The sequence below is a fragment of the Aquarana catesbeiana genome, linkage group LG13 (genome assembly GCF_042186555.1).
Source record: "Aquarana catesbeiana isolate 2022-GZ linkage group LG13, ASM4218655v1, whole genome shotgun sequence".
NCBI classification, from domain to species: domain Eukaryota; kingdom Metazoa; phylum Chordata; class Amphibia; order Anura; family Ranidae; genus Aquarana; species Aquarana catesbeiana.
The window spans coordinates 5,841,159-5,853,952 of record NC_133336.1 but is presented as its reverse complement, the minus strand read 5'-3'; the positions used below and the strand labels follow the sequence as shown (position 1 = coordinate 5,853,952).

The following is a 12,794-nucleotide window of genomic DNA, read 5'->3' as shown; positions in this document are numbered from 1 at the left end:
AGAAATACATTACATTATCAAAGATTACATAAAAGAACATGTGATGCTAATAAAAGAAAAATATCTTACCTTAATATAGTCCTTCTGCAGGACCTGTATGATGGCAGAACAGGTCTCTGGGATAATGATCCCCAGAGCCTGGGGGGAGATGCCTGTCGAGAACTTAAGGTCCTGCAGACTTCTCCCTGTGGCCAAATACCGCAAGGTAGCGACCAGCCTCTGCTCCGGAGTGATGGCTTGCCTCATGCAGGTATCCTGCCTGCTGATATAGGGGGTCAGCAAAGCCAACAAACGGTCAAAAACGGGGTCGTCATCCGGAGAAAGTTCCTGAAATCCTCAGGATTATTCTCACGGATCTCACGGAGCAAAGGCATGTGACAGAACTGGTCACGCTGAAGCAACCAATTCTTGGTCCATGAACTCCTCCTCGCCCTGTTCATGGACTGGTCTTGGTCTGAAGAATAAACTACAGCACCAAGCACATACAATGCACAAGCTCTACGACGAGTACGTACAGGTAACATGGTTTCAAAACGGTCGGCTGGTCAGAACGCACTAAACAGAACGCACTGAAGAACAGCAAGGCCTGTGAAGAGCGACCTGAAAATCAGGAACGAGCGGCCAATAAAACAAAGATTTCTCAATGCCAACTGACCAAACGCACTGAAAAGCAGATACAAACCTCACAAGCACAGACTGAACAACAGTTAAAACGAACTGAAAAATACGAGTCTCACAAGCGCGAATCGTCTCTCACCAAACTTCTACTAACACGAGATAAACACGAGATTAGCAGAAGGAGCCCAAAGGGTGTCGTACGGGCTATTGAACTTCCGTTTTATAGTCTCGTCGGACTTGGTGTACGTCACCGCGTACTAGGCTGTCGTACTTTTGTGTGGTCGTGTGTAGGCAAGTCCGTTCGTAAGAAAGTCTGCCGCAAGTCCGCCGAAGGTACGTCGGAAGTATGTCGGACAGGCTGTCGGACTTTTGTAGACGAAAAGTCCGACCGTGTGTACGCGGCATAAAAGTTACTTTGGGTAATGTGTAGCCATGTGCAAAAACGGCATGTCTCCCAACAGGGAGATACCGATTGGCGATTTGCATGCTAAACATATGTTTAGATATACGTCTCCAAAACTCTTGCTTGGTTTTGCCCATGTAATAGGCGCCGCACTCACACTCCATGAAGTATACAGTGGGGCAAAAAAGTATTTAGTCAGCCACCAATTGTGCAAGTTCTCCCACTTAAAAAGATGAGAGAGGCCTGTAATTGTCATCATAGGTATACCTCAACTATGAGAGACAAAATGTGGAAACAAATCCAATCACATTGGCTGATTTTTGAAAGAATTTATTTCCAAATTATAGTGGAATATAAGTATTTGGTCACCTACAAACAAGCAAGATTTCCGGCTCTCACAGACCTGTATCTTCTTCTTTAAGAGGCTCCTCTGTCCTCCACTCATTACCTGTATTAATGGCACCTGTCAAAAAGAAAAAGAAGATATCCCCCGTGGGGTTTTAAAGCAGCAAAAAATTATGAAAATAATAGGTTGTTACTTGAAAAAGTTTTTTTATTATTATTAATGGAACTTGACCATAATGGTTAAAATAGGAGCTGTGCTGCAGGAGATAACACAAATGAAGCTGGCACAAGTATTATACAATGATCAAGCGCTAAAATAGGGTGATAATCCTGACGCGTTTCGACCCCGTTGGGTCATCTTCAGAGGATTGAGGCGCTGTGACAAAATTTGCGTATTAGAGTTCATGGATGTGACCATAAAAATACAATATAATATATATATGTTTAACAGTATAATTACCAATCACATTGTGTTTGAGCAGTTTCTCCTGAGCTTATAGTTCTCCGACGTCTCCCCCACCGGGTCCCGACAGGAGTCCCCGGCCGTCCACCACGTCAACAGGGGAAAAGGGGGGGTTAATCGTCCATGCGTGTCTTACAAGGAGTCACACCAAGTGGATATTTCCCAAAACTGGGGAGGAGCGTGGGGGCAAGCGAGCGAGACCTGCAGCCAAAGCATCAAATAACAGACAACTGTACCATCAGTGCGTTCGGTTTAGCACGGATAGAGATATATGTATCATGTGTCATTTTTTGAAAAAAAGAGATAACTCTGTAATTTATTTAATTAAATATTTGTTGGATGTTGTCTGTGCTTGGGGTCAGCAATGTATGAATATTCCTATAGTGATGATGGTAACAAAAGGGGGGGAGGGGAAGGGGTTACCAAGGGTAAGTAGGACTGCATATAGATATCAGTATATCAGAGTATGTAATATAATAGGTAAATAGTGGTATCTATGTGTTAGCCGTGAAACAAGTGACGAAGTGGGGTGAAAATATAGGAATGTAAAGAAAAAGGCGAGTGTGGGGAGAACATGTGAGGAAAGAAGGGGACGGGCAGACTAGTAGGGAAAAAAAAAAAAAAAAAACCAGGGGAAAGGAAGGGGATGGGAAAGAAAGAACGGGAAGGAGGGGGGGATGGTTAAGGGGAGAATGGGAAAAAAAAAAAAAAAAGGATCAGGGAGTGAAGGAAAAAAGGCTTAAGAGGAAAAGATCCAGGGGAAAAAAGGGGAACAGATAGGTGAAGTGTGAGGATAGTGCAGGTGGGGTGATGCATGTGAGTGGAAGGGAAGCATGGGGGTGGGGAAATGGGAAGGTGCAGTGCAAGGGGCCAAATGAAACAATCAAAAAACAGTGAAAGCAAAAACATAGGCAAAAAACATAATCCAACCGTGTATATGTGAGAGATGGGTGTGTGTGATAGTGTACTGAAAAATGCATGGGTGCTGGAAAAGGGGTCATGAGGTGTCAAGATGGGAAGAAAATGGGACAGAGGTGAGACAAAGAAACACACAAGGTGAAGTGCCATAAAGGTGGACATGTATTGAGGGTGGGTAGAATCGGATGTAAATTGTACAAGATAGTATAACTAATCACAGTGGGAAGGAATGACGTGACAGAGACCCACAATACAGGGTATGTCAGGTCCAACTCATCAATGTGTTCAGATACTGGTGATTACCTGTCTCCAGAGTATAAGTCAGTTGATCAGTCTGATGAAACAGTAGGAACTAAAAGCAGATCCCCCAATCTGCTTGGTCATTATAAATAAAGTGCTGGCCGCTGATTGGATGCCTAATTAGGCTGCAGGTGCACGCAGGCTGTCCCCACCCCTCCTCCTCCAGCAGGGATTAACCCTCCACATGTGGCTCCCCCGGCGTTCAGGAAGATAAATATCCCGGCACAGCTGTCACATCCGCCGTAATAGCGCGATGTCGCGACGTCGCACGCACGCAGCATCGCGTGCCCACAACGCCACGGCATCCGGATGTGATCCGGAACGCCGCTGGCAGGAAGTGATACACCCGAGGGTGCAGAAAGGAGGCACGGACCCTTTAATTGTGCCCCCCCTCTTTTCCTGCCAGGAAGAGACGCAACGGCGAAGCCCCCATCCCCAGGACGGGTCCACGGCCCATGGGACCCACATCGGGCTCCGGAAGGGAGAAAAGCAGGGGAACAACACAATGCAGACAATATGTAACAGGATTATAGAAACCTATAAATTGCATTCTAGTGTACAAAGATCTAGAAAGCTGTGGGTGGTTGGAATGCATTCGAGGCAGCCGTAGGCTACCTCCATTGGATTTGACAAAAAAACGTACATGTGATGCTCCAGATGGTAGGGGTTGTCATTACAGCGGAATGAAAATACTAGCCAATGTATTGTAAACATATTGAGTGCGCCTGAGGGGGCACACTAAAGTGTCCAGTATTATGATAGATTAGTGAAAACAGGGGAGAATAACAGATAATTTTATCCGATCTCACCTGTTATAAAATATTAACGTGTAATTACATGGGGATAGTCCAATCATCACCTACACATATACATTGGCTCATCCTGTAAACAATGTAACACAATACTTATTCAGTAGAAACAGTCACAATAAAAGTATTACAAGAATGCACAATTCAACCAGAATCATCCCACAGCTCATATCTTAACTCGAGTGTCAAAAAGTGGGGGGAGGGGTGTTTAACCACCCAATATTCGAGAAAAGGGGAGAGACACATACTGAGAAGATATAAAGTGCTGCACACCCCGATTAATGTCAAAAAGAAAAAGAAGATATCCCCCGTGGGGTTTTAAAGCAGCAAAAAATTATGAAAATAATAGGTTGTTACTTGAAAAAGTTTTTTTATTATTATTAATGGAACTTGACCATAATGGTTAAAATAGGAGCTGTGCTGCAGGAGATAACACAAATGAAGCTGGCACAAGTATTATACAATGATCAAGCGCTAAAATAGGGTGATAATCCTGACGCGTTTCGACCCCGTTGGGTCATCTTCAGAGGATTGAGGCGCTGTGACAAAATTTGCGTATTAGAGTTCATGGATGTGACCATAAAAATACAATATAATATATATATGTTTAACAGTATAATTACCAATCACATTGTGTTTGAGCAGTTTCTCCTGAGCTTATAGTTCTCCGACGTCTCCCCCACCGGGTCCCGACAAGAGTCCCCGGCCGTCCACCACGTCAACAGGGGAAAAGGGGGGGTTAATCGTCCATGCGTGTCTTACAAGGAGTCACACCAAGTGGATATTTCCCAAAACTGGGGAGGAGCGTGGGGGCAAGCGAGCGAGACCTGCAGCCAAAGCATCAAATAACAGACAACTGTACCATCAGTGCGTTCGGTTTAGCACGGATAGAGATATATGTATCATGTGTCATTTTTTGAAAAAAAGAGATAACTCTGTAATTTATTTAATTAATTATTTAATTTTTATGGTCACATCCATGAACTCTAATACGCAAATTTTGTCACAGCGCCTCAATCCTCTGAAGATGACCCAACGGGGTCGAAACGCGTCAGGATTATCACCCTATTTTAGCGCTTGATCATTGTATAATACTTGTGCCAGCTTCATTTGTGTTATCTCCTGCAGCACAGCTCCTATTTTAACCATTATGGTCAAGTTCCATTAATAATAATAAAAAAACTTTTTCAAGTAACAACCTATTATTTTCATAATTTTTTGCTGCTTTAAAACCCCACGGGGGATATCTTCTTTTTCTTTTTGACATTAATCGGGGTGTGCAGCACTTTATATCTTCTCAGTATGTGTCTCTCCCATTAATGGCACCTGTTTGAACTTGTTATCAGTATAAAAGACACCTGTCCACAACCTCAAACAGTCACACTCCAAACTCCACTATGGTGAAGACCAAAGAGCTGTCGAAGGACACCAGAAACAAAATTGTAGACCTGCACCAGGCTGGTAAGACTGAATCTGCAATAGCATAGTTGCCAACATTGTAAAAAAACATTGTTTAGGGACACTTTTTTGGCTGTAGGCGGAGTCTTATTATAATTAGAAGTAGGGCATGCGTTTGTAGGTGTGGCACAGGGGAAAAGCAGAAATGCGGCGCGCAGAGCACGTCACAGTGAAAAATGGGCGTGATTTACGTGAAATAGTGGGCGTCTTAAATGGGCGTGGCTCAAAGGGGGTGTGGTTAGCGTCTGAGATGAACAAAGGAAGGAGGGAGAGGGAGGGAGGGATGGAGGGACAGCAGCCCCAGATCCTACACAACAATAGAAATATGTATTCCAGAAAGTTTAACAATCAGCAGATAAAGATACTCCAAACACACTTCAATCATCCCGGCACCATGGTTGTTATGGTGTCAAGATGATTGAAGTGCATTATTTCTATTATTACATTGTAATATAAAATGAAATCATTCAACTCACCATAATGCCGAATCAGTGGGATCCCTGAGCGTGTCACCTGCCACGTCGCCTGCCACCAGCCGTCCGTCCTTGCATCAGGTGCCCCCAGCAGAGTCCATCCTTGCATCAGGTGCCCCCAGCAGAGTCCGTCCTTGCATCAGGTGCCCCCAGCAGAGTCCGTCCTTGCATCAGGTGCCCCCGGCAGAGTCCGTCCTTGCATCAGGTGCCCCCCGCAGAGTCCGTCCTTGCATCAGGTGCCCCCAGCAGAGTCCGTCCTTGCATCAGGTGCCCCCAGCAGAGTCCGTCCTTGCATCAGGTGCCCCCAGCAGAGTCCGTCCTTGCATCAGGTGTCCCCAGCAGAGTCCGTCCTTGTATCAGGTGTCCCAGCAGAGTCCGTCCTTGCATCAGGTGTCCCAGCAGAGTCCGTCCTTGCATCAGGTGTCCCAGCAGAGTCCATCCTTGCATCAGGTGTCCCAGCAGAATCCGTCCTTGCATCAGGTGCCCCCAGCAGAGTCCATCCTTGCATCAGGTGCCCCCAGCAGAGTCCGTCCTTGCATCAGGTGCCCCCAGCAGAGTCAGTCCTTGCATCAGGTGTCCCCAGCAGAGTCCGTCCTTGCATCAGGTGTCCCAGCAGAGTCCGTCCTTGCATCAGGTGTCCCAGCAGAGTTCGTCCTTGCATCAGGTGCCCCCAGCAGAGTCCATCCTTGCATCAGGTGTCCCAGCAGAGTCCGTCCTTGCATCAGGTGTCCCATCAGAGTCCATCCTTGCATCAGGTGCCCCAGCAGAGTCCGTCCTTCATCATCCATGGTATCATCCATCCACCACCCATCAGGTGCCCCCAGCGGCGACACAGGAGCTCCGCCCAGCCATGTTCCTGGTCTTCCTAAAAATGGCAGCCAGCGGAGACAATGTCTCCGCCGGCCAAGGTCCTCTAGCGGCGGCAGCGGAAAATCGTGGAAAACCCAGCAATAAATTTGGGAAAATAGTCTAAATCCCGGAAATGTCCTGGGAAATTCGGGCCAGTTGGTTAGCATGCAATAGGCAAGCAGCTTGGTGTGAAGAAATCTACTGTGGGAGCAATAATTAAAAAATGGAAGACATACAAGACCACTGATAATCTCCCTCGATTTGGGGCTCCACACAAGATCTCACCCCGTGGGGTCAAAATGATCACAAGAACAGTGAGCAAAAATCCCAGAACCACACGGGGGGACCTAGTGAATGACCTGCAGAGAGCTGGGACCAGTGTAACAAAGGCTACCATCAGTGACACACTACACCGCCAGGGACTCAGATCCTGCAGTGCCAGACGTGTCCCCCTGCTTAAGCCAGTACATATCCGGGCCCGTCTGAGGTTTGCTAGAGAGCATTTGGATGATCCGAAGAGGATTGGGAGAATGTCATATGGTCAGATGAAACCAAAGTAGAACTGTTTGGTAGAAACACAACTCGTCTTGTTTGAAGGAGAGAGAATGCTGAGTTGCAACCAAAGAACACCATACCTACTGTGAAGCATGGGGGTGGCAACATCATGCTTTGGGGTTGTTTCCCTGCAAAGGGAAAAGGACGACTGATCCATGTACATGAAAGAATGAATGGGGCCATGTATCGTGAGGTTTTGAGTGCAAACCTCCTCCCATCAGCAAGGGCATTGAAGATGAAATGTGGCTGGGTAATTCAGCATGACAATGATCCCAAACACACCGCCTGGGCAACAAAGGAGTGGCTTCGTAAGAAGCATTTCAAGGTCCTGGAGTGGCCTAGCCAGTCTCCAGATCTCAACCCAATAGAAAACCTTTGGAGGGAGTTGAAAGTCCGTGTTGCAACAGCCCCAAAACATCACTGCTCTAGAGGAGATCTGCATGGAGGAATGGGCCAACATACCAGCAACAGTGTGTGACAACCTTGTGAAGACTTACAGAAAACGTTTGATCCCTGTCATTGCCAACAATGGATATATAACAAAGTATTGGGATGAACTTTTGATATTTACCAAATACTTATTTTCCACCATAATTTGCAAATAAATTCTTTCAAAAATCGGACAATGTGATTGTCTGGATTTGTTTCCACATTTTGTCTCTCATAGTTGAGGTATACCTATGATGACAATTACAGGCCTCTCTCATCTTTTTAAGTGGGAGAACTTTCACAATTGGTGGCTGACTAAATACTTTTTTGCCCCACTGTACCACCCCACGGGTCTGGCAATTCACGAAGTGTTAGGGCTTGAAAATGTCTCCATTAGGAAGACAAAAAGTTCTTTCTTTCCTTATTAGTGGGCAGTGCGAACAGTGCCCACATGGGAAAGAACCGGCAATAGAACAATGTTCAGATCTTTTTAGTTCGATTTTAAACTCGCTTTGGACAAGTCTGTCCTTAACTGAGGTGGCCCATTTGTAAGTTATAGTTGGCTGCTTAGAAATGAAATGCTTTAACCTGGGGTCATCAGTTAGGATGTTCGGATGTCGTTGTAAGATGTTTCTGATAGCCACGTTTTGGCGTGAATATCGCATGATGATACGAGTAAGGTTGGAATGAGAATCCTTGGGAGGTTTGGACTTGGATAACAGACTGGACCAGGATTGTCTTATTGTTTTGTTGTATGCTTTCCTTAAGCACAATCGGCTATATCCGCGTGCTAGGAGATGGTTTTGGAGGTGACCAGCCTCTTCAATGAAGAGGGTGTCAATGGAGCAATTGCGACGATGCAGGTACTCACCTTCTCCAAGTCATCCCTTGTCTCCTCCCCCTACCCATCTCCAAGTACTGCCCCCTTTTAGAGAATACAGAACAGACGATGAGTTGGCCCACCCTTTGCAGTTTTAACAGCTTCAACTCTTCTGGGAAGGCCGTCCACAAAGTTTAGGAGTGTGTCTATGGGAATGTTTGAGCATTCTTTCAAAAAGGCAAGTGTCCCAATACTTTTGACAATTCAGTGCTGGAGGTGCCGGAACCGGAGGGAATTGTGATCCCCCACGTTCCTGCTGAAAAAAAAAAAAGCCCTGGCTACAACCTATATGGCTTTTGTGAGTATATTTGTATCTATTTTAACAATAACTGTTGCCTAATGATTATGCATATGGCTGGTGTACCCCCTTTTTTTTTACTAATAGTTCCTATCCTAATATTGACAAGTGAGCCCAATATAATAATAGCTACTGCAGTAGAGAAGAGAAACAAAAAGATACACCCAGCATCTTTCCAAACAACGGTTCTATTTTTTTTCTTTTGTTCATTTCATTCATTTGTTCATTTGAGGGTTTTTTATGCTTACATAGACATCACATTAATATTACAATTGTAGGCTGTGTATAGGGGGGGCTAGTTTCTAGGTATCTGAGCAGGTAGCAGAAGATGTAAAGAGGAAAGGGCACTAATCCTGACCTCAACCTCCATGTCTCTCCACCAAACCACACACCCTAGGGCGATAGGTTGGTGGAGACATGTAGGTTGAGGTCGCTCCATATCGTTTATTCACCTGGGCTGGTCGGGAGTAGTGGCGATCCTTTCCTCTTTACATTTACTAGCCCTCTGGATTGGTATCGGGACAACGGGACAAGCGTACACCCCATGCTCTGGGACACAGGGTTATGCTTTCACCCCTACTAGGGACGTCAAAGGCAATATAACAGGTCGTAGGTGGCAGAAGAGTTGCAGTGGACAAAGAGTACAAAATTAAATGCACGTATATATAGTTTAAATTTTCGCAAAAATATCAGTTTGGGATTTTGGAAGGAAGACAGAAGACTAATAGAAGAATGCTAATAAATATCTAAACCCGAGAACAAAAATGAAATATAATGCAGCTTATTGTCCTTAGAAGTGGTGGCCGCATTTGGTTTTTTTGGGACTCTCTATAATCCCTTGTTAATCTTGCCAATAACAATCTTCCTGTCGGTTGTGCAGCAGTGCAAGCATGCATGGTGATTATTAGGAGAGAGCAAAGTGGTAGAGAGATCACCTCTTCTGTCTTCTGCTTCTCTTTTTACTGTCCAGTCATGGGTTGGGAGGGGACTTGTAAGTGAAAGTGAAAATCCCCCCCTCCATTACTACACAGGGCTGTGCTATGCGACATACTGTAGCTGTGACATACTGTAGGTGTGTGAATTTCTGATTTGGCATGTATTCCATTTTATTATTTTTTTTTTGATGGAAGTTCAGGAAGTCCAGCTTTTTGCTTTAAGTTCAGGTTTAGTAAATATTAATAATAATTTAACTAATTTTCCAGGTAAATGGCAGACACCTTTCAAATCTGAGTCAACCAAAGCAGACATGTTCTATGTCAACAAGTATAGTTCGGTAAAGGTCCCGATGATGTGCAAGACGGAGAAAGTGGCCTCCATGTTTGACAAGTCCTTGTCCTGCAGGGTGCTGAACCTCCCTTACAGAGGGGGCGCTCACATGCTGGTCGTCATGCCCGAGAAAGAAGGCAACTTCGATGCCTTGGAGGATGGATTGTCAAGTGAACTTGTTGCCTCTTGGCTAAATAAAATGAAATACAGGTATAAAACTTATCTACAGTAAAAAGGAGGCTATTTAAAGTGTATGTAGAGTCAGGACATTTTTTTTATTTTGGATAGCCATGGAAGGATTACAACCCTTGTCAAGTTTATATAGCTGTCTATAGCTCCACTAGGTAGGTTCACCCCCTTTGTCCTGAAAGAGGGTGGCTAATGTAAAAGCAACACTTGTACCCACCTATCCTTGTTGTAACACTTTGGTGAAGACCCTTTTCTGTTCCAGCATGACTGTGCCCCTGTGTACAAAGCCAGCTCCATGAAGACATTGGTTGACCAGTTTGAACTAGCTCCATAAAGACATTGGTTGACCAGTCTGCACCAGCTCCATAAAGACATTGGTTGACCAGTCTGCACCAGCTCCATAAAGACATTGGTTGACCAGTCTGAACCAGCTCCATAAAGACATTGGTTGACCAGTGTAAGGGCTTACCTTGGTTGGACTCCATAGTGCAGAGATGTAAGCTCATCCTTGCAAATACACACGGCCCATGGTAACAAAGAGATAAGCTACCTGGGCTGTGAATCTGTGCACGGGGGCTTGACAGGAATTTGCCAAAGGTTAGTCGAAGTAAAGCCGTAGTCAGGGATTCCAGAAGTCAGAATAAATGATAAACAAGCCAGGTTCAGAAGTCGGGGTCAGTCTTGGAACACTGTAACTTGAACACAGGGACACAGGAACACTGGAACACTTAGGCAAAACAAGAGACACAGGAACCTTTGGCAATGATAGAAACAAGAGACAATGAACTGACAAAGCCCTCAGAGTGAGGCAGTGTTTTATACCCAGCTGATTGGATAAACTGCCTCAGCTGAACCAGGAGTGACAGGTACTAATTGCAACAAGATCCAGAGTATGGGGGGATAGTGCTTCATAGCTTGGCACATACTGGGATGGCTTGGAGTCATATCTGTACAGGGTACTCCTGTCCCTTCATACCCGTAGGCCACATGAACAGAGAGCAGACTTGGGAACACTGGTTTTCTTTGAGACAGGAATGTGAGAGTCCAGAGCTAACACGAATGCTTCTCAGCTGTCCAAGACTGGACTCCTCTCCTGTAAAAGCTGATGAGCCCATGTTTTGATCTGTCCAGTGAGCAGGTTGATGGAAGCACGTACCTTTATATAGTCAGTGGCATAGGTCCTAGGCTTAAGAGCAAACAACAGCTCACAATCCATCTTAAAGCACACGAATGGTGCACAGCTACCGTCAAACCTCTCTGGCATCACCACAAAAGGCTCAGGACATGCTGGTTCCGGGGCTGGATGTACTGTCCCTTTAAATAAAAGAACTTCTTGCTGCAGCTCCAAAACGGTTTGGCCCAGGCTGGAGACTTGCAGAGCAAGGGAGGTGAGCATCTTGTACAACTCTGTGGACTCCATGTTGGTCAGTTCATTATGTAAGGGCTTACCTTGGTTGGAGTCCAGGGCTGGACTGGGACAAAAATTTGGCCCTGGACATCATCCAGACCGGCCCACTTTAATTTTGCAAACACGCACAAAAACAGTATATATACTGTTGTGGGGGGGTGGAGGACAGAGGGGGACAGCGTGGGGGTGGAGGACAGAGGGGGACACTGTGGGGGATGGAGGACAGAGGGGGACACCGTGGGGGCTGGATGACAGAGGGGGACAGCGTGGGGGGTGGAGGACAGAGGGGGACACCGTGGGGGCTGGAGGACACCGTGGGAGCTGCAGGACAGAGGGACAGCGTGGGGGCTGGAGGACAGCCTGGGGGGGAACAGGAGAGTATCATGGGGCCTCCTGCAATATTGTTGGGGCCCGGGTCCCCTACATTTGTACTGGCTGCTTCTGCTCCCCCCTCCCCAGTGATGGCGATAGTACACAGCCTCACCCGTTGCCTGCAATAAGACCTCTCATGGCGCACTGCTCTCTGCTGGCCCCTCCGCTCTTCTCGTCCGTCCCGGATGATGTCATGTACAAGCACCCGGGGTGGATGGGACCGAAGGAGGGGCCCCACGGGGAACAGTATGCTGTGAGAGGTCCTATTACAGCTGATTTCAGTGCTAGTGTTGCAGGTGTCATAGGGCCCCACAGTGCCGATAGGTCAGTCCACCCCTGCAGTACAGCAGTGCTCAAATTAATGGCTGTGCGGGCCGCGCAGCCATTACTTTGACAGGCTGTCACTCAAACCGGCCCACTGAACCATCGGCCCACCGGGAAACTCCCGGTAGTCCCGATGGCCAGTACATGCCTGTTGGAGTCCATAGTGCAGAGATGTATGCTCACCCTTTCAAATACACACAGCCCACGGTAACAGAGAGATAAGCTACCTGGGCTTTTAATCTGTGCATGGGGGCTTGACAGGAATTTGCCAAAGGATAGTCGAAGTAAAGCCATAGTCAGGGATTCCAGAATCAGAATAAACAATAAACAAGCCAAGGTCAGAAGCCGGGGTCAGTCTTGGAACACTGTAACTTGAACACAGGAACACAGGAGTACTTAGGCAAAACAAGAGACACAGGAACCTTTGGCAATGATAG

The 12,794-nt window shown here is 46.3% G+C and overlaps 1 protein-coding gene across 1 annotated transcript in view; it reads left to right on the top strand.

The window, feature by feature from the left end:
• SERPINA10 (serpin family A member 10) overlaps positions 1-12,794 on the top strand; it is a 38,058-nt gene that overhangs the window by 19,834 nt on the left and 5,430 nt on the right. The window contains exon 3 of the mRNA XM_073609765.1: positions 10,001-10,274. Coding sequence (XP_073465866.1) covers positions 10,001-10,274 — 274 coding nt within the window. The remainder of the gene's footprint in view (positions 1-10,000; positions 10,275-12,794) is intronic.